A 20493-nucleotide genomic window follows, 5' to 3' on the forward strand; every position below is an offset into this window, starting at 1 on the left:
GACTGACAAGAGATACTGCTTTTAGACACACTGATTCAGCAAGATGGTTCGTTGGGCACTAGGAAGTCCCTTTCACCCATTTTCCCAGTGTTATTTTGTGGCATTTTGTTTTACAAGAAAAAAGACATTTTATTTTCTTTTACTTTCTCATTAACAGCCTCCATTAAAGAGGCTGAATATAGAAGATATTCTTTGAAAAAACAAATCTGTTCTGAAGCAGATTCCATTGTCACTGTGGTGTTTGTTCACCCACTAAGAGCTGAGAATCAGAGAGCTGGGTGGAATATCAAGAGAACAACCTGCAGAGGTTATAGTGGAGCAGCAGGTGGTAGCAGAAGGTGATGGTGTGCAGCAGAGAGGCTGGCAGATTGGCAAGCGGAACAGCTGGCAGAGCGGCTGGCAGGACACCTAGTCAGCGACTGGCAGAGCGGCCTGCAGAGCAACGAGCGGCCAGCAGGGTGACAGCCAAGACGGCCGGACAGCTGAGCGAGCAAGGTGCCTTCTTTCCTCTCCCCAACCAGGATGGAAGGGGAACTCTGCAGCTGACCCTCTAGACTCTGGCTTGGACGTAACATCTTGTGAGTGGGGTGTTGTGAAAGGAGGGGCACCTTGTTGCTGGAATTAAGAACCTGAAGTAAAAGGAAACTACCCCACCTATTCAGGGATGAGAGTTTTGTTCATGGTTTTATGTGTGTGAATCCTGCTTGCGGCATTTTCCCAAGTTATTGCTGGGTTACTTTTCCCCTTTTTATTAAAAGTCTTTTCTAAACTCAGTCTCTGTGCTTGCCAGAGGGGACGTATTGTCTTTAGAGGTGCCCACAGAGTGGTGTGTAACTGTCCCAGGTTACTGGGTGGGGGCTCGAACCAGTTTTGTGTTGTATTGTTGAAAAGAACCCTTAGATATTGAACTGGGCCCTTGTTGCTGTTGACTCCAACTGGCAGAAGGGTTACATGTTGATAGTACAACAGTTACCCATTTCAATACAAGCTCACCTCACTGCAAACTACACTTCCTGAGAAGTAACCCGTGGCTTTGCCACAAACCCTGAGAAAGGGGCAGTTCCTAGCTGCGCTGCTCCAAAGGCAGAGGAGAGGTCGTACTGGCACTCAGATTCACAATATGGTGCCTGCCTGGTTCTCACCTTGCTCCAGGTGGGCAATAGTTTGTATCAGCCATATACCTGGCACAGTGTACTTCCCCTTTTGTGGTGGCCAGTAGTAGCAGAGCCAAGACTGCACCCACTCCCCAGCCACTTCCCCGCCCAGTTATGCTACTAACCATGATATGGATACTAGCCATGCGGGGGAAGAAGGAGTATCCTTATACTCCCTTATTTGGACCTCTGATGAGCAATGCTGACCAGAAGGGCAGTAGGTGCAATTTACGGGGGCTGCAAACAGACAATACTCTGAAAGATTCTGCACCTGCAGTTCTTAGGCTGACTTAAACTCACCTGCCCACTGTGTCTGGTCTCCCCTGAACTACGGAAATATGGTCCACTTACAAGAAAGAAAGAAAAATACCTTTCTTTTTTTGAAGGCTCCTTTGGCACCAGGTATTGCTTCACAAACACGACTGATTGCTTCCCTGTGGAGACAGAAAATAAGCTTTATAGCAAATGAATGTGTTGGTTTCTTCATTATATGTTCAAATTGCACTGAAGGGGAATATTTGACAACTTAGTTCTTTATGGCACTCACATTCACAAGTGAAGACTCGATAACTGGTGAGTCAAATAGTTCTTTTCTCACTAGTAAAGATATCATCTGTGATTAGCTTTAAAACAGATTCCATTTAAAAAAAAAAAAAACAACCTACCAGAAACATTTCCCTCTAACCTTCTCATCCAAATGTGGACTTTTCTCCAAATTTAGTCTACTCTGCTCTGAGGTTCAAGACAGGTAATATTCAATTTTGGTTCAAGGTACAATAATTCAAGAACCATCAAGGATAAAAATTGGTTCGTTACACCACTGGAGAGCTGAGAATCTCCCCCTTTCCAATGGTATGTGCTGAACACTTCTCACTTTTGTATCCTAGTGAGAGATCAGGTCTTAAAACAATTATGCTCGTAATTATTAAACACCGTTTGAGACCATTTGTATTTATTTATTTATTGTCTAAATTTAGAACATAGAGATGATCATTTTCCTCCCCTTCTGAGGCTTGTGCAGAGCCAAGCAAGCCTGGGTTCACATAGTATCAAAACTCTCTAAAATATTTCTGCAATCATTTTGTTATAAACCTATGTTGTAAAAAAATATATGATAGTGTATTGTGATATAAGGATTTTACTGGTATTTGTTCATTATGACCCACCTAATTTGTGGCCTGGCCTTAACACTACAAATACTTTTAAATCACAAACATTTTATTTTCATTTTCTAATAACACTTATTTCATTGGTAGATTAATGCTGACAGACTAAGTAAACGAAACATACAGTCAGGAGGAATTTGAATGAAGAATATTACTATATTTCAAAATGAAACTTTGCTAATCATGCAGCTAAACATGAATGTCTTTAGGCACTGTAGGTATTTAAACAATAGGTCAAATGCAACAACCAAATTGTTAATTCTTGAAAAATCTGTTAACATGCATGCACAGTCACTCTTAGTCATGTTAGTATCAATGCCGTCTAGCCTCGATTGATGCAATACATTGTCAGAAGTGCTGGAACTAAGAATGCAGGGGGTGCTCCTGCACCCTCTGGCTTGAAGTAGTTTCCATTATATACAGACAGGGGTTACAGTGTTTTCAATGGCTCTCAGCACCCACACTATAAAAATTGTTCCAGCACCACTGAACATTGTAATGGTTCCACTGGGACTGTTAAAAAAACTGCAAAATATTGTTTAACAGTATTAAATATTGCCAGAGATCTCAAATTATTAACAGAATATTATGTGTATACTTCCAAATGGACACATGACATTTATTTTAGACAACAAAATATTTTTAAAAAATAAAAAAATTGGAGGGAACCCACCACAAGTTCGAAATAACCAGCAATAACCAAAACCTCAAAACCAACCTAAAGGATCATTAAAAACTGAAATATTACTAAAACAACGAGAGTCCTGTGTCATCTTAAAGACTAACAAATTTGTTTGGGCAGAAGCTTTCATGGGCAGAAACCCACTTCGTCAGGTGCCCACTTCTACCCACAAAAGCTTCTGCCCAAATACATTTGTTAGTCTTTAAGGTGCCACAGGACTCTCGTTGTTTTGCTAAAAACAGACAAACACAGCTACCCCTCTGAAATATTACTTTAATCCTACTCTGACACCATGTCTGTGTCAGTGTTTCAACTCACTGTTTATCTGAATGTGATCAGTTGTGTGTGTGGGGAGGGAGAAGGGGGGTGTATGTGTATGTGAGTACATATCCATGTAAGCACGCACACAATGGTCTAACAAATTAAGTTATAGATTTATTACTGAGTAGTGACTCCATAGTTACTTCACATGTGGCGCTTCTCACCTAAGGCCCAAACCAAAGCACCTGAAGTCAGTGGAAAGACTTCCATTCACTTCAACAGATTTTTGGATCAGGCCCTTGAAGCAAGATTAAATCCCTCCATTTCATTGCTCAGTGATTGAATTTAGTCTCCAAATTTACCACAGATGAATTTTCTGCTGTGTGTTTTGGGTAAAATTGTTATTAATTCTCCCAGACTCTGCAATTAATAATCAGGCCATTTGGCAAATCAGCCCTGACATATCTCACAAGCACAGTACAACAAAACATCACACTCCTAGGCAGCTTCATTGCATCTCAGACAGAGGCCACTTTTGAAAATTGAATGTTAGCCAGAAAAAAAAATTCCCCTTGTTCATAATAACTTTTTTCATTAACCCCAGGAAAAGCCAACACATACGTATATGACCCAGTGCTGCCTTCTGAGCCCTGCTGCCCAGCCAACCTCCCTGACTTCGCAGATAGTCTCCCAGCAAGCCCTGAATCCTGCAAAAACAGTGAGGAAGACTGGGCAGCAGCAGGGAGACCTTCTCTGCAGTCTCCTGGCTGGCTCCCCAGACTCACTCCCCATTTCTTCCCAGTGTGCTTCTGAGCTGGTATGGGCAGTTCTTCAGCTACCCGTCCACTCTGACTGTAGAGATACAAGCTGTGCTTTATCGGATAAATTTTCCTGCAACTCTCCCTGCCTGCTCCTACAATCTCCCAACTGCTAACAGCAGCAGCGGGTATGCAGGGGGCAGGAGAGTTTGCAGGTACATTTTCCTGACAAGGACAGCTTGCACCTTTGCATTGGAGACATCTCCATCTCCAGTGCTGAGCTGGGGTCTGTACTTCTTTGGTTGCCTGCCCTCCCTGTCTGCAGGCTGCTGGGTGTCAAAAGAGGAGCCCTACACTGAGGAAATTCAGTCATCCGTCAGACTGGGACTCCTGCTAGCTACCTTTATCAGGTCTGAGGTTGGGGAAGGGAATGCATTGGAACAAAAGAAAGAAACCTAGCTTGAAGGATTGGCTGGTTCGCTGTATCACCAGCCTCCTGTCAGAATGGCCAGCCAATCAACGCACTGCACATGTTAGCTCGGAAATGGAGCTGGAAAGGGGGATGGAGTGCAGCTGGAGAGCCAGGATGCATATCATCTTAGGCAGTAAGATCACACTGCAGACATCAAACGCCATGTACATCTGTCCATAGGATACCTCAAGCTTACTGAGCGTGGAGGTCAGGTTTGTGTTTGAGTGTGAGAAAAGGAAGAGCATGTGCTGTAGATCTAAGGAGGATGAGAGTGCATGTGGCTGTCCTGAGATGGAGCTGACCAGATGTGTCAGTTGACGCTAGTCTGGACTATAGTGTTGCCTTAACTGGTGATTTTCTCGATTTTCACTAAATATACTTGAGCAACCACAACACTAAAGTTAACAATGGTTCTGGTGGGGATATTAGCTTATCTAAATACTAAATACGAACTAAATACTAGCTTATCTTTGAAGCATGCTGGCGAAGAGAGTGGAGCTGGAGCAGAAGTTCTCTAAGCAATTCTGCTAGTGCAACACAGGCCCAGGGAAGCCTGGGGTCAGCTGCTATGCAGTGATCATTACAGCTGCTGCTACAAGCTGTAGCATTTACTCTGCTCAACCAGCAGGCATGCAGGAGCTCAGGTACTCATTTAGGTCCCTGATTAGAAAGAAAACAGCTGGCTGGTCGCCCGCCTTTGGGGCCTAAGAGCATTTCCAAGGTCAAGAGCCTGGATCCTATCGTTCAAAAGATTCTAGATCAACATTCTGCTCGGTTTCTTCTTAGGTAGACTGGGAGGTGTGGCAGAAGTTCCTGAGACTTCTCTCCCCCTTGCTTGCTCATAAAGAACTGGGCAGATATTTGCTTTTTTTATAACAAGGATCAAATCTATGAATGCTGAGTCTCAGAGACTTTAAGGCCAGATGGGAACAGCATGTTCATCTATAGTCTGACCTCCTGCACCTCGCAGGCCACAGAACCTTGCACACCCACTCCCGTACTAGAGCCATAATCTCTGGCTGAGTTACTAAAGTCCTCAAATCTTAATTTAAAGACTTCAAGTTACAGAGAATCCACCATTTACTCTAGCTCAGACCAGCAAGTGATACAGGCCGCATGCTGCAGAGGATGGTGAAACCCCCCCCCCCCCCAGGATCTCAGCCAATTTGACCTGGAGGAAAATTCCTTCTTAACCGCAAGTATGGCAATCAGTTAGATCGTGAGTGAGACCCACCAGCCAGGCACCTGGGAAAGAATTATTCATAGAAACTCAGAGCCCTCCCCATCTAGTGTCTCATCTTCTGCCATTGGAGATATTTGCTACTAGCAGTCACAGATGGGCCATATGCCACTGTAGGCAACCTCCTCATAGCATCCACACCATAAGCTTATCAAGCTCAGTCTTGACACAAGTTAATTTTTTTGACTCTGCTACTCCCCTTGGAAGGCTATTCCAGAATTTCACTTCTCTGATGGTTAGAAACCTTCATCTAATTTCAAGTCTAAACTCATTGATGGCCAATTTAAAACTATTTGTTTTTGTGCCAGTATTGGCCATTAACTTAAATAATTCCTCTCCCGCCCTGGTGTTCAACCCTCTGATACATTTATAGAGAGCAATCATATCTCCCCTCAGTCTTCATTTTGCTATGCTAAACAAGACAAATTCCTTAGGTCTCCCCTTGTAAGAAAGGTTCTCCATTCCTCTGATCATCCTAGTAGCCCTTCTCTGCGTCTGTTCCAGTTTGAATTCAACTTTCTTAAACATGGGAGACCAGAACCGCACATGGTATTCCTCATGTGACTGAGGTCTGACCAGTGCTTTGTACAATTGTAATAACACTTTTCTATCTCTATGGGAAACATTTTGCCTGATGCATGATTGTATTAGCCTATTTCACAACTACATCACATTGGCAGCTCATAATCATTCTGTGATCGACCAATACACCCAGGTCTTTCTCTTCCTCTGTCACTTCCAACTGATAAGTCCCCATTTTACAGCAAAAACTCTTGTTGTTAGTCCCTAAATGCATGACCTTGCACTTTCCACTATTAAATTCCATCCCATTTCTATTACTTCAGTTTTCAAGGGCATTCAAATCTCCTTGTATGATATTCCAGTCCTCCTTGATATTGTCCGTACCTCCAAACTTTGTGTCATCTGCAAATTTTATTAGCACATATTCACTTTTTGTGCCAGTCATTAATGAAAATATTAAATAAGATTGGTCCCAAGACCGATCCTTGAAGAACTCCACCAATAACTTCCCTCCAGTGTGTTCTCCTTTCAGCATGACTCATTGTAATTCCCCCTTTAACCAATTCCTTGTTCACCTTCTAATTCTCCTATTAATCATCATCCTCTCCAATTCTGCACCCACAATTCCCTGTGTCTGCACACGTCAAACCAGATTAATTGTGCATACAGCTGCTAGTTTAAGTGTGCACTTATCTGACTTGTACATACAAACATATATCTGAGCATAAAAATACACAGGTTTGTGGGCACATTTGCATGACTAATCAATTGCATGGACTTTGAAAAATTTGGACATAAACGTACTTGCTTGCTTGATGTGGAAAAGTGGTTTTCAAGAACGCGTTTAAACTTTTCTGCACCCTGTGCCATCATGTTAGCCAGGCAATGATCTCAGATATGTACCGCATAGTGCAGTACTATATTGATATCTTGTAAAATTTGCCTCTGTGCAGATTGCAGTAAGGACCACATACTGAGTTCCAAATCTGGCTCTGGATATTTTCTGCTTTCCAGATGGTCATACTTTGAAGTCACTGTCTCAGCACAAAACACACTGTATGTTTTCAGTATAGCTTTCAATAGGCAAGTGTATCCAACGAAGTATTGTCTATATGCAACACTACATCTCTCCAGTCTTACCTACAGTGCTCCATGATGACTTGACATCTCTGTTAAGGAAAGCCTGCCTTTCACATTGACATCATGTTCCATTTAAAAGGCCATGGTTCTTGTTTGTTTTTCATAACTTTAAACATCATACTTTGTGCTCACTTTTAGCCCTAGGGAAGCTGAAATCTGTTTCTTTAATAAACATTTTGTTTTCACAATCATTTGAGTGTAACCTTGCTTGTTTTGTTTTGGATTTTTTAAATTGATCTATTTAACCAATTTAATTGATTATTTTTTTATGAAAAGAGAATACTGAAGCTATTACTTTGGGGAAAAAGACAGACGTAAAAGTTGCATTGACTTTTCAATTGAATTTTAAGAAAAAAAACAGTAGGTCAATTTTGAAACTAGAAACCCTGACCAATTTGCACACACAAAGTGATTTGCATACCACGGCCATAAAACTAGCTAATTTTTCTCCTATCTATCCATATTACCCCAGACTTCCATCTATATCTTTGCCAGCCTGAATCTCACATCCTGGGGCTCCACAGGCTAAAAAAGGAAACAAAGAGAAGTGTATACTACTGTATGCAACAAACATTCAATGAATTTACTTAGAGAAAGAACTGCACATTTCTGAACAAATTCTGCCGGCCGCCCCTATTTATTTCTGAACACTCTTTCTTTGCCAATCCTTTTAATTAATAAATTACAGTAGCTACCAGCTGCTGAGGAGAAACAAGGCCTGTATTAAAATTAAAACCAATTTAATTCTGAAAAAAATCCCACAGAGGCCAAAAGTAAACTTTCAGAAATACGTTTAATAATCAGAATATTGTTTGTTCATTTACAAAACAGGCACAGTAAATTGGTAGTGTTTGACGTGGTTAAGGAAGGATTAAGAAGCCTTAAGGGCTAGTGCTCACATATTGAGTTAGTGGTGCTTTAAAGGCAGAGACGCAAAATGATGGGGTCTGGTAGAGGTGAGGCTGAAAACATAGCTAATGAAAATAGAACTGAGCGTATGGAAGAGAATGATGAAAGGCTGGTGGACAGGTCTGGTGATATAATGGTGCCATGAGTAATGGTGCCATGAGGAGAGCTGCTTGTACAAGTGGTGAAAGGATCTAATGATGTGAAATGGTTACAGTGAACTCACAGAAGAGGAATGTGGACTGGCCTACTTGTTCCAAGTCATGAAAGCATGGAAGAGAGGGGAGAATTTGTAGAATAAGCTGGTGGCGATGGATGTGGCAGGCAGGTTGTGGTAAACTTATACAGCAAGATAAAAAGCCATTCTTCTTTTTCTTTCCTTCAGCTTCTCAGTTTGTTTCTTGCAATGGGGGATTTTCTCCATGTGTGATAGATCTGTAAGGGTGAAACAAAAACAAGTTGGCCATTCTATCCTTGACACATTTTATAAACTCTATACACTAGGACTGTTTAACCAACTATAATAAATAGAGAAATACATCTTTGGCAATGATTAGCTACAGAACATAATTTATGGTTAGATATATGTTGAACTACACAATAGAAATTCAAGTGGATTAGCACCATTAGTACTCTTACACTCAGAACTTTCTACATGAATTTGAAAAGTGTTTCTAAGTTAATGGCAGAGGTCAATACACTCTATCCTTCGGCTATATCACAGCACCCTGCATCAACAATTCATAGATGCTTTTTAACCCTTTCGCTGCCAAAGACACTTGTTATCCATTGATTTGGTTTACCGTTGTTCAGTTATTTTCAAACTTCCATAGATGAATATTACGAGATACTCTAGGCAGAAGTTCTTAGTATAACCCGTACCTTTCACTGATATTAACCTTTGTGGGAATCTATTCACATATTTAATAAGATCCACACAAAATGTGAATAAAATGCAGTTTTAAAAAAACAATGTATTTAGGCTAATATGCGTTCCAGAAAACCTTACTGTTTTATACATCAGCAGCACAGAGAATTATATATTGTTGAAACCTACTTCTTTCTAAAAAGCTAGTTAACACGTCCAGGACAGTGTTCTGATTTTCAGAAATGTGCTGGTGGAATTATGCATTCAATTACACACCTAATTTGTATTTGTAACAACCCAATCTGCATGCACACAGGGTCAGTTTTGCACCTAACTGGCATCTTACGAGCACACACATCTGATTTTTGTGCACAGCTATGGCAACTGCACATGCCAATTAGACATAGAAGTCCATTTTTGTGCATGTAGTTGTGTGCATATTTCTGAAAATAAGACCCTTTATGTTTAGCATTATATAAATTCTAAAAGCCCTTCTAGTACAGTGAATGTGTACATAAATAGTGTTTGTGTAAAACCCTGTATTTGCATGCCCACATCAGTGGGGATTCTCGTTTTCATAATGCTAATGCAGTGATGCCAACAAACTAAAGGAAGAACCTATTTTAAACTCTAGAGTAGTGGCAATGAGTTCCACAGTCTAATTATGTAAAAAAGTGACAACTTCCTCACCCCTTGATTTTCCCCATGTGTTTGAAGTCCCATGGCCCATCTGGTGTTAAAAATTTGACAGTCTTCTAATTGTCAAGTAATGACTCCACAGTTAACTCTTTACACTGATATTTGCTCTTAAACTCAGGAATAAAACCCCTCTGTTTCACACTTTAACTACTGGAAAGAGTCCCCAAATTTTCTCATTTTTTTGCTCCAGCAAAATGTTCCACTTTCAAAATGTAGCCCTGACAGTCTCACCTTTTTGCCTCCCTCTGTCTAAATCCCCAGTTGCCACAAACTCCAAACTTCACACACATAGACATTTTCCTAACATCTCAGAAACAGGCCACGTTTTGAATTTTATACCTCAATACAAAAACAGTTATTCTTGATTTTGAATTTATTTATCTCGGCTAAGAAAAGCTAACAGAATTGCTCAGGTTCATCAACCTCTTGTCTGATAACACAGGGTGCAGCTACATCCATAGAGCTCTCAGATCCACTTCTTGGGCAATTTGGCCTTCAACGCTTCCCCAACCCTATCATCTCTCTAGCTCTTTCTTACTCACAGAAGCTAGCAGAAGGAGACAGGGAGGGCTGCCCAGGCTTAATAAGTTATCATTATTGTCCACTTTTGTTCATTATTGTTGAACTACCATATGTCAGTCAAATTATTTAATAACACATTAAAATTAAAGATGCTTAAAATGTAAAGCACATGAAAAAACCAGTTTGTTCTAACACATTTGCATGCTACTTTATGGAAGCTAAGTGGGCAGATGTAAATTATTCCCCATCAGTATTTGTTACTCTGTTAAGCATGAGTATCAGGAATTATAGATTATTAGTTACCCAGGTATTATTCATGATTCTGGTGCATATTAGTAGCAGTTATTTCCCTACTGGGCACATTTCCAGGTATGAAACTCATTATCAGTAAATTACTATTTGTGTTACTACTAATCTTCCTTCCATTGAAGGCTCTCAGAGTACATAAAGAACGGCATGGGCTAGATAGTGACCTTTGAGTCACAGATCTGAATGGGGGCGGTCTGTCTGGAACTGCACTGCCCTAAGAGGAGTACCAAAGCTCCTCCTTCCACAAAGATGGAGCAGATTGTTCTCCTTCCACAGCCTGCTTATAGATCATGAGCACGGCCCCGCCTCCTCCCTGCCTGAGGAGGGGAGCCCCTGTGTAGCTGTGCAAAGGGAAAAAGCTTCTTGATCATCCCTCTGTCCATGCATAGCTGTGCTGGGATTGTTTGCAATCTGAGCCTTTATCTGACACACCCCTACAGTACCATCTAGATGGCAAAATCCATGGTCTATTAAGTACAGATGAACTATAAAGCCCTGATGCTTTCCAAGTAAAAGTAATATTTTCCAAGTAGCTGAGAGGTGAGGTGGAATTCAGCGAATACATAAGATTTATTGTTTGAAATACGTGTTACCTAAGTTTCTTCATAAGCTATAGTGGAGCCATTCTTCTCTCCCAACGTCTTCCTACCTTTTGGGTGAACTTTGTTGGCAATGAGTTTCTGTAAAGAACACAGAATATGTAAAGAAAAACTATATGAACTGAAATTTCATCGATATAAATCAGTGATGGGCCTGAGCCTAGTTCTGTATCTAGATTTGGGTTTGAATACCTCCCCTCCAAAAGTCTGGAGGGTGGAGGCAGAAATCAAGGGAAAAGTTTGTTTTTGTGGTTTTGGTTCAGTCCTTTATGAAGGTAGGGTCCAACCACAAAATCTGGAACTGGCTTGGGAGTGGGGTTGATGTATCTCATCCCCACAAAGTTCATGGGGGACTAGGATCTGGGTTTGTATTCAGGCCCATCGCTAATATAAATTATTCCAATCCTTTGATCCACTTATTAGTGGAACATGCAACATGATGTTTCGCTCAGTATGGTGGGATGGTTTTCAGATGCTGCATGCACTAAAGTAATTGCACTCAATTAGCTAACAACACTGAACATGCAGCCTTGTAATCCAGATACTTGTAGTATGACAAACTGTACATGCAACATAATTATAATTCAGTACAATGTATAATACACTCATGCATGCAACATGGTATCTAAAGCTCATTATAATATAACAAATTTAACTGTAAGCACACAGATGTAGACACTTGTGTATTGGGTGAACCGTAAACATTGCATGTGTTGCAAAAATATTTTACCTGATTATTTTTTTAATAAAAGTTTGAGGACACAAATAGCCTGGCAAAAAACTTTAAAGGTGGCCCCTTTCAGTGGCAATGGTGGAAGAAGTCATGGCGAATTTAGGACCAGTTGCCAGCTGCAGTTAGTTCAGTTGTCTAGTCTGCCGCTCCTCTTCTACGTTGAAAATGAAACACTTCTGTTCATCCCGCTGCCCAAGCAAGTTAGCATTACTTCATGTATGTGCTAAGAATTGCCAATGGATAATTAATTATGCAATTTGTGGATTCAGCTGGTTTTTATTTTACCATTATCCATACCTGCTGACACTTTTGCTTGCATGTCCATTTAAATGTTCAAAAGAATACGTACAATACAAGCGGCAATACAATAGCACTCTAATTCTCATATTTGTTCTGTAGCAAAAGCCTCTGGCAACTTGAAATTTCACAACCAAGGAAAAATCTCATACAACTCATACTTACCTGTTCAATTCTTCATAAAGCATAGCCTCAGAATAATATAATAATACCTTTTCCTGAGAGCACTGAAACTGCTGATACCCTTCTACTAATAGCATAAGAAATGGAAGCATCCGTTCATTGATTTCACTTAAGGAGAAAACTATATTAACTATTAAATATTTAATATTTAAATTTTTAAAAATTATAAACAATTCAAGTTAAGTATTAGATTAATAAAGCACCAAATGAAACACACTGAAATAGCTTTATATTTTTCCCAAGTGACCTTAAGAGAAGAAAGACTACTAAGCAAATCATATTTATTCTGGGGCTTCAAAAGTTGCTGCCAGTTTTTCATGTGTTTGTTTTGCCCAAGTATATATTTGGATTTAGGTATCTAGCTACCTGATTAATATAATAAGGGGGATTTTCAATACCTTCCAGGGGATTTGGACACATAAGTCCCATTAATTTCTAATGGGATTTGTGCATCTAAATTCATTAGGTAGCTTTGAAAATTTCAGCCAATATTATTATAGACTCATAGACTCATAGACTTTAAGGTCAGAAGGGACCAACATGACCATCTAGTCTGACCTCCTGCACAATGCAGGCCACAGAACCTCACCCACCCACTCCTGTAATAGATCCCTAAACTATGACTGAATTACTGAAGTCCTCCAATCATGATTTAAAGACTTCAACCTTCAGAGAATCAACCAGCAAGTGACCCATGCCCCATGCTGAAGAGGAAGGTGAAAAACCCCCAGGGCCTCTGCCAATCTGGCCTGGGGGAAAATTCCTTCCCGACCCCAAATATGGTGATCAGCTAAACCCTGAGCATATGGGCAAGACTCACCAGCCAGACACCCAAGAAAGAATTCTCTGTAGTAACTCAGAACCCAGCCCATCAAACATCCCATCAAACATCCCATCACAGGCCATTTGCTAGTAGTCAAAGATCAAATAATTGCCAAACGAGGCTGTCCCATCATACCATCCCCTCCATAAATTTATCAAGCTCTGTTTTGAAGCCAGCTATGTTTTCTGCCCTCACTGCTCCCCTTGGAAGGCTGTTCCAGAACTTCACTCCTCTAATGGTTAGAAACCTTCCTCTAATTTCAAGTCTAAACTTCCTGATGGCCAGTTTATATCCATTTGTTCTTGTGTCCACATTAGCACTGAACTCAAATAATTCCTCTCCCTCCCTGGTATTTATCCCTTTGATGTCTTTATGGAGAGCAATTGTATCTCCCCTCAACCTTATTTTAGTTAGGCTAAACAAGTCAAGCTCTTCGAGTCTCCTCTCATAAGGGTTTAATTAATTGTTTGCACTTTTATAGTCCTTTCCATCCAAGGATTTCAGTGCACTTTACAACCATTACTTTATTTAGTTTCACAACCCTGTGAGGTCAAAAGAGATTAAGTGACTTGTCCAAGGAGACACAAGAAGTCAGAGTCGATAGAACCCAGGAGTCTCATTTTCAGTTCTGTGATTTGGTTAAAAAATCTTACTTCCTCTCCACAAACATGCATTGATGTAGCAGGTATACACAAAACTATATTATTTTGCATATGCAAAAACTTAGATGTGAAACATTGTGGGCACAATTTTAAAAGCTGCTTTAGAAATTTGTCCTTGAAGATCAACAGAACCTCCCAGTGAATTACAACTTTGTTTTCCTTCGATTACGGACAAGATTGTGGAGCCCTTACCAGGGGTGTGATTTAGGGGGGGCCAAGAAGCCCCTCCCAGAGTTTTGTACAGGTCTGACGGCGGTGCACATCCTAGCCCCAGACAACCTGAGTGTGGAATGTGAGTTCTGCAGAGGAGAGGTGCTGCTCCCAGCTTGTGCCCCTGGGGCAGAGAGTCAGTATTTTGTTTACAAAGAGAGGCAGGGTGATTAAGATAAGAAAGGGCTGGTGATCCGATTAAGGATCTGAAAGTGGTTAGACGAGCCTGTAGACAGGACTCCCTCTGCGGGGGAGAGGGGGGTGTTGTTGAAGAGATAATGTAGGGGACTCAGAAGAAATACAGCTATTCCCTTTAAGCCAAGGTTACATTCAGAAAAGAGGGAGATGGGAAATATCTATAAATGGAGGCACTGAAGGCAATAGAAGTTTTACTTGATTAAGGATGGAAGATTTGGCCCTCTAACTTTTTTTCAAGGGGAACAACTACCCAGAGTGCCTGTGCCTGTTTATTATCCTTTCCTGCCTGCAGTGGCCCTGATATACCTCAGAAGACTCAATTTTTTTTTTAACTTTAAAATGTGGAATTTTCTTGCTGTTTGGGTTTAAATATTCTCCCATGAGAACTACAACTCAGCCACTGTAGTGTTGTGTTTAAGAGCCTTCTGGAAAGTAACTAGCCTTTAACAGAAGTGAAAACATTTTTTCCAACTCTCATGATTTTGTCATGAGTCTCCTGATAATTATTATTTTCCTTAAAACCCCAGTTCCTGAGTCAAGTGGCTATGTGATGATTTCAGCCTTCATTCTTAAAGGAAAAGTAACTTTCTAGCCCTCATGGCTGTGGAGAAAGCTTCAAAATGTGACCCCAGTGCATCCTAACGGCTCAAAAAGCAGAAAGTAAATTAAAAGAGCACCAGATCTATTATTTCTATATAATCTCATGATTTTTAAGACAATCTTATGATTTTTGGTGGGCCTGACTCAGGATTTTTTATTATTTGGGGTTGACAATACGTGAAAGTGACTTGAAAAGTCCACCAGGAAATAGTGACTTGAAAGACTTCCTGTTTAAAGTAAATTTTTAGTCTATTATTTGTAGTATGGTAACACCCCCTACAATCCTGGGCTGGTTCAGTAGAAACTCAATAGGCTTTGCCCTAGTAGGATGCTTCCAAAAGTTACATGATCTATGCCAAGTTTGGTGAACTGCAAAAAGTAAGTAGCCACAACGATAAAGTAATCTAGATTTTTCTACTATTGTTTCAATTGTTATATTCAAGAGTTTGTAACAAAGTAAGAATATACATTAAAATTTTAAACCTAACCAATGTTCCTTAAGTGACTTGACACAAGATGTCAGAACATGTTAGTATGAAAAGTGAGTGGGTCAAATACGTATTTAATTTTCTTTCTTTATGTAGGAATTAGATACAGTGCTCCTGTCAGCTAATTCTAAATTAGTATCCACAAAAAAACTAAAATTTTCAGGTGCCTAAGTAGCCCCTGGAATCCTGGTTAAAGTTGCCCTCACCCTCACCAAAATCTGAAATGGTGCTGCTGGCCCTTTCACTCATCTTGATGAGCACTTATTCACACAAGCAATGGACTTCAATAGGACTATTCAGATGAGTAAAAGTTTGCTAGTATAAGAGGTCACAATCTGGCCCAAAGATAATATATATTGTTCAGGTGTATAAAATTTAACAAATATATGACATTTACACAACCTTTTTACCTGATCCCTTGTCCAAGAACTTTATCTCTCTCCATTCCACCCACAGTGTTATTTTATATGTGCAATTACTGTGCCACCTATTCAATTTAAATTTTCTGAACTCTTGGGTTGTGTGTGTCAGGTCAAGCTACTCCTTGGCTTCTTTACATGTGATCTTGTCCTCAAAAATCTCTGACCTTTCCTTACTCGTTACTGATCTTGGCAAAAGTCAAGGAAGGAGTTACAGGGTCAGATTTTCAAAAGAGCTCATCTCTTTTGAAAATGTGCCGTTCACGGTGATGCCTAAATGGGAGATGAGGTCTTCAGAAATCTGGACCCAATTGTGGGAACTGAAATCTTTTGAAAATCTGCCCTACAGAGAAGAAAAATGTGCAATGATAGATATCATGGTACTGACATGGGAGCAACTGTGTTGATGTAATGTTAGAAAGGGGGTGACAACACCATGTGCATGCACACATTCGTGTGATGAGTTTTTGGCATGTCCACCAGGAAATAGATGTTTCCAGAATCCTGACAGTCTCTGACAGAGCTCATATTCTCAAACTGGACTCGAAAGTGCTTACCAAACATTACCTGATGTCCAAAGTTATATCAGGCCAAAGGTGGAGTCATTTCTTCTTCCAGGTCTACAGGATTTGCAAGGACAGCTCACAGCAAAATGGCATCAGCTAAAGCAAGAGCAATCCATGTTTACAGCCATCCAGGGAGGTTGATTACACCTGGAGGTCCATACAGGAATTTGAACTGCTTAGATATCTGAAGCTCAGGGTTTCTCCAGTCAAGAGGAGTGGTGTAGCCATGTTTAGTCTCTGTCCCCTTCCAGTGGCTAATCATAGAGCAATTTATGGGACCTGGGCTTTTTAGCTCAGGCAGTAAAGAAACCACAGGTCCCAGCTTCAATCCCTGCTGCCAATGATCCACTACACGAGGGTTTTCAAATGTTAAAATTATTCTCATTGGTGAAGGAGCTGCAGAGAAATCAGCTAACAAGCAAGCAATGATAATGCCTCACTTGGTAGGCCCAGTAGCACAGCAGGTATATAATGTTTATACAAGAATCAAGGACAATGATATAGAGCATTTGACTCAGATTATGGATAAACTGTAGAATTATTACACTCCTAGAATAAATGTGATTTATTAGAGACTTCTGTTTGTTACATGTAATTGAGGCCAGGGTGAACCAGTTGGTGCATATGTGACTTTTTACCATGAAGGTTAAAGCTCAAACATGTGAATTTCAGGAAATATGGGACTTCTTAATTAAAAGTAAACCTGTATGTGAAATACAAAATTATGAAGTGAGGCACAGACTGCTTGTGGTGATTGCTTTAACCGTAACCCAAGCCATTGGCATTTCTAACATCAGTGGAATTAGTGAAATGCAGATTCAGGTTCTAGAGTTTGATTCAAATCTCATCCAAAGACTCCCATTGACTTCAGTGGTCTTTGGATTAGGCCTCATGAATGAATGAGGAGTTAGTCTCTGTGGCATCATTTTTTAAAAAATCAGAACCCGCAAGCAACATAAGGTTTTTTGCCTGCAACTTTTCTTATGTTTCAGATATGGTCAAAAGAATATGAACCAAGAAAATACCCAGCATGTGATCAGCTATGCTACAACTTCAACAGAACACTGTCATTTTCCAAAACTATGTTTCACAGTTAAAGCCAAAAAGCAATGATGTGCTCAGAGAACACTAGGACAGAGACATTTTGCACATAAAAATGATTGCAGATTATACTGCTTTCAGATTTGCAAATAGAGTTGAGTTTTACTGGAAGAGTGGGCCTTTAAATTAGTTACTGGAGAAAAATGCAATGTTAAACCAAGAAAAGTGTATGCCAATAAAACAGTGGCTCATAATAAAATACCAAAGCAAGTAACTATTACGAATTGTTTTCTAAACCAGTATCACTTAATTTTCCAAGTGGTAAGTACAAATGTGCCACCTGTGTTAGAACTAAAAATCTGCCTGGCATGAAGTCACTTAAAAAGATCATTACTGTGAACACTCTAGAAACATATACAGAGTGACCGCAGAGACAGCTTACAAGGAAAATTCTCAAATGTCTTCCAAGGCCTAGAATATTTGACAGGAGAATAAAATGTTCTATCATCTATCTATCTTTATTCCCCGCATCATCATAGTTTCTGAGCACTCAGTTAAAGGACTCATAAGGTATGTCTACATTGCAGCTGGGAGCAAGCATCCCAGCCCCGGTCGACAGACTCACGCTAGTTCAGCTCAAGCCAACATATTAAAAACAGCAGTGTGGAAGTTGTGGCTCTGGCGAAGACTTGAGCTAGCCACCTGACCCAAGACCCAGAGGGTCAGATGGGCTTGAGAGCCCACTGCTGCTCGAGCTGCAACATCCACACTCCTACTTTTAGCACACTTCCAGCTGCCATAGGGGCAAACTCAAAGTTGGTGCATGCAGGTGCAACCCTCTTCAGTCAGTGAAATTGCACCCATGTACATCTGCTCTGAATCTGGACCAGGGAGTCTACAAGAATGTCATCCAAGCACAAGAGGTATTAGTTTCATAACAAATGTATCATCACTTCTTTGATTGAGATAGGTCACTAGAAACTGGGATGCGTTTTCTAGAGTCACAATTCACAACCCATCTCCTTGAATTCAAAAGGCAACAGCCTTCTTCACTGATCTCAATTTATATTTTTCTTTTCAAACAGAATGGTTTATTGCCATGGATCTGCGACACCTGATTTGGCTATGGTCTTTGGGAGCTGTACTGTCCTGTTGCTAGAAGACACTGTCATTTTGCCACATTGGGGTCAGGCACTAAAACTAAAATGCATACAAATGAACATTTGCTGTATTTCTCTGTAAAGAATCTCTTTATAAATAAAATTATTCATGGATAATGTTTTAAAACCAGTATAATCTTTATGGACTGTGTTTAGTGATGAATTAAAAAAACGTTGTGCGTAGAAATTCTAACATCTATCCAGCATATGTTTACTCTTTATTTTGTATTGTCTGGAAAGAATAACAGGCTTGTATTTGTTTCTATTATCACTTTACTGATTTCTTTCAATTTATATTTTCTGTACTATAGACTTGTAATTTTAAAAATCTTTATCCTTCTTTTGTGTGGTTTCACAAGGAACAATTAAAAACATACACACGGAAAATCCCTAAAGGCCTTTTGGCATTTCAGGCATTAAGGCCCCAGTTCAGCAGTCCATCCCTATTCAGTGAGATATTAAGCATTTGTTTAAATGTAACCTATTCAGTGACATATTAAGCATTTGTTTATATGTAAGCATGTGCTGAGTTTCATTGACTTCAATAGGACTTGGGCATGTACCTAAAAAAGTGCTTTGCTGAACAGGAATGCACATGCTTAAATGCTTTGCTGAATTGGGGCCTGAAAGAGCAGAAGAACACATAGAAAATACTCTTTAAGCCACTTTGAAGCTACGCTAATATAAGATGCCCACCGGTAAATGCAAAATATAAGAATGGGCCCAAAGAGTCTAAACATTAGATTACATATTTGCTCTTCTCCAGTCACAAGCTTGACTGTTTGGAGGCAATACAAGAGTTAACTATGTGAATTTATCTGCAAAAAGACTTACCTTGTAATCTGTGTTCTAGTATTGAAGTCAAGAGATCTCATTGAGCGTAAGACCTCAATACACCCCAAGTACTGCAGGAAGAAAGAAACAGTTGTAAAAAATGTATTATACGCATTGTTGAGCTCTAGGAAGAAATACAATTAATCAATAAAAGTTATTGTACAATCCTTGTTTTACATCTGATTTATCTTGTTTGTAAGTTAGCTTTTCATAACTAGGTTCTCTGGGTCACAGGGTTGTTCTATAAAAACTGTATTTCATTTACAACTCAGGTATATGTCAACATATCTTTCTATGCCTAACCTCATTGTCGTAATACAGAGTACATAATGTACTACTGTACTACTTAGTACTTCATATTCTTTACTAGGCTTGAAGGTATTCAAAGAAGTACAAATAAAATCAATATAAAAATGGGTTAAGTTGAAAAATATGCCAAGATATTGTCATGTCTGTCATCAATTTGTCATAAACAAATCCATATATTACAAAAAGTCATACAATCACATTACATTTACATACAATTACATTACAAAAGGCATACAATTGCATCTGAAATCAGATATTTGAAAGCGTAAATGGTCAAAGAGAAAAACAATTGAGTATTTGCATGTGCAAACACCTGATCTGCACGTGCAATTGCAATAAGTGTATGTGCACATCAGCTGCCCTTCTGCAAACTCCTATCTTACAGTCACAGATATGAGGCTCTTTATAAAACAGCTCTCCAGTATTCTAGATGATGTGAAAAGCAACATGATAATGCTTTAATTAGCTGCTTGTAACTTCAGTATAGAAAACCCCTGAAAAGACATGTGGACAGCCGCCTATCATAGTTCTAAAGATAATCCTGCAAAATTAAAAATATCATACTCAAGCAGATTCCAGCACGTCTGTCTGAATACAATCTGCCTTGCTGTCACATTTAAAAAGAAAAAAGAAAAAAAGAGTGGAATTCAAAAATGTTCTAGGAAATGGTCA

The 20493-nt window shown here is 39.8% G+C and overlaps 1 protein-coding gene and 1 long non-coding RNA gene across 2 annotated transcripts in view; both read right to left on the minus strand.

The window, feature by feature from the left end:
* SHC3 (SHC adaptor protein 3) overlaps positions 1-20493 on the minus strand; it is a 75748-nt gene that overhangs the window by 32600 nt on the left and 22655 nt on the right. Inside the window, exons 2-3 of the mRNA XM_067568443.1 lie at positions 19513-19583; positions 1525-1588 (exon numbers count right to left, since the gene is read on the minus strand). Coding sequence (XP_067424544.1) covers positions 1525-1588; positions 19513-19583 — 135 coding nt within the window. The remainder of the gene's footprint in view (positions 1-1524; positions 1589-19512; positions 19584-20493) is intronic.
* On the minus strand, positions 8177-12138 carry LOC137166635 (uncharacterized). The gene is made up of 3 exons (XR_010923753.1): positions 12029-12138; positions 11293-11379; positions 8177-8736 (listed from the first exon to the last, which is right to left on the minus strand). It is a non-coding gene; the product is annotated as an uncharacterized lncRNA (long non-coding RNA).

Source organism: Emydura macquarii, unplaced genomic scaffold (genome assembly GCF_026122565.2).
Source record: "Emydura macquarii macquarii isolate MOO-44397 ecotype Brisbane River unplaced genomic scaffold, CSIRO-AGI_Emac_v2 contig_2897, whole genome shotgun sequence".
Taxonomy (NCBI): Eukaryota; Metazoa; Chordata; order Testudines; family Chelidae; genus Emydura; species Emydura macquarii.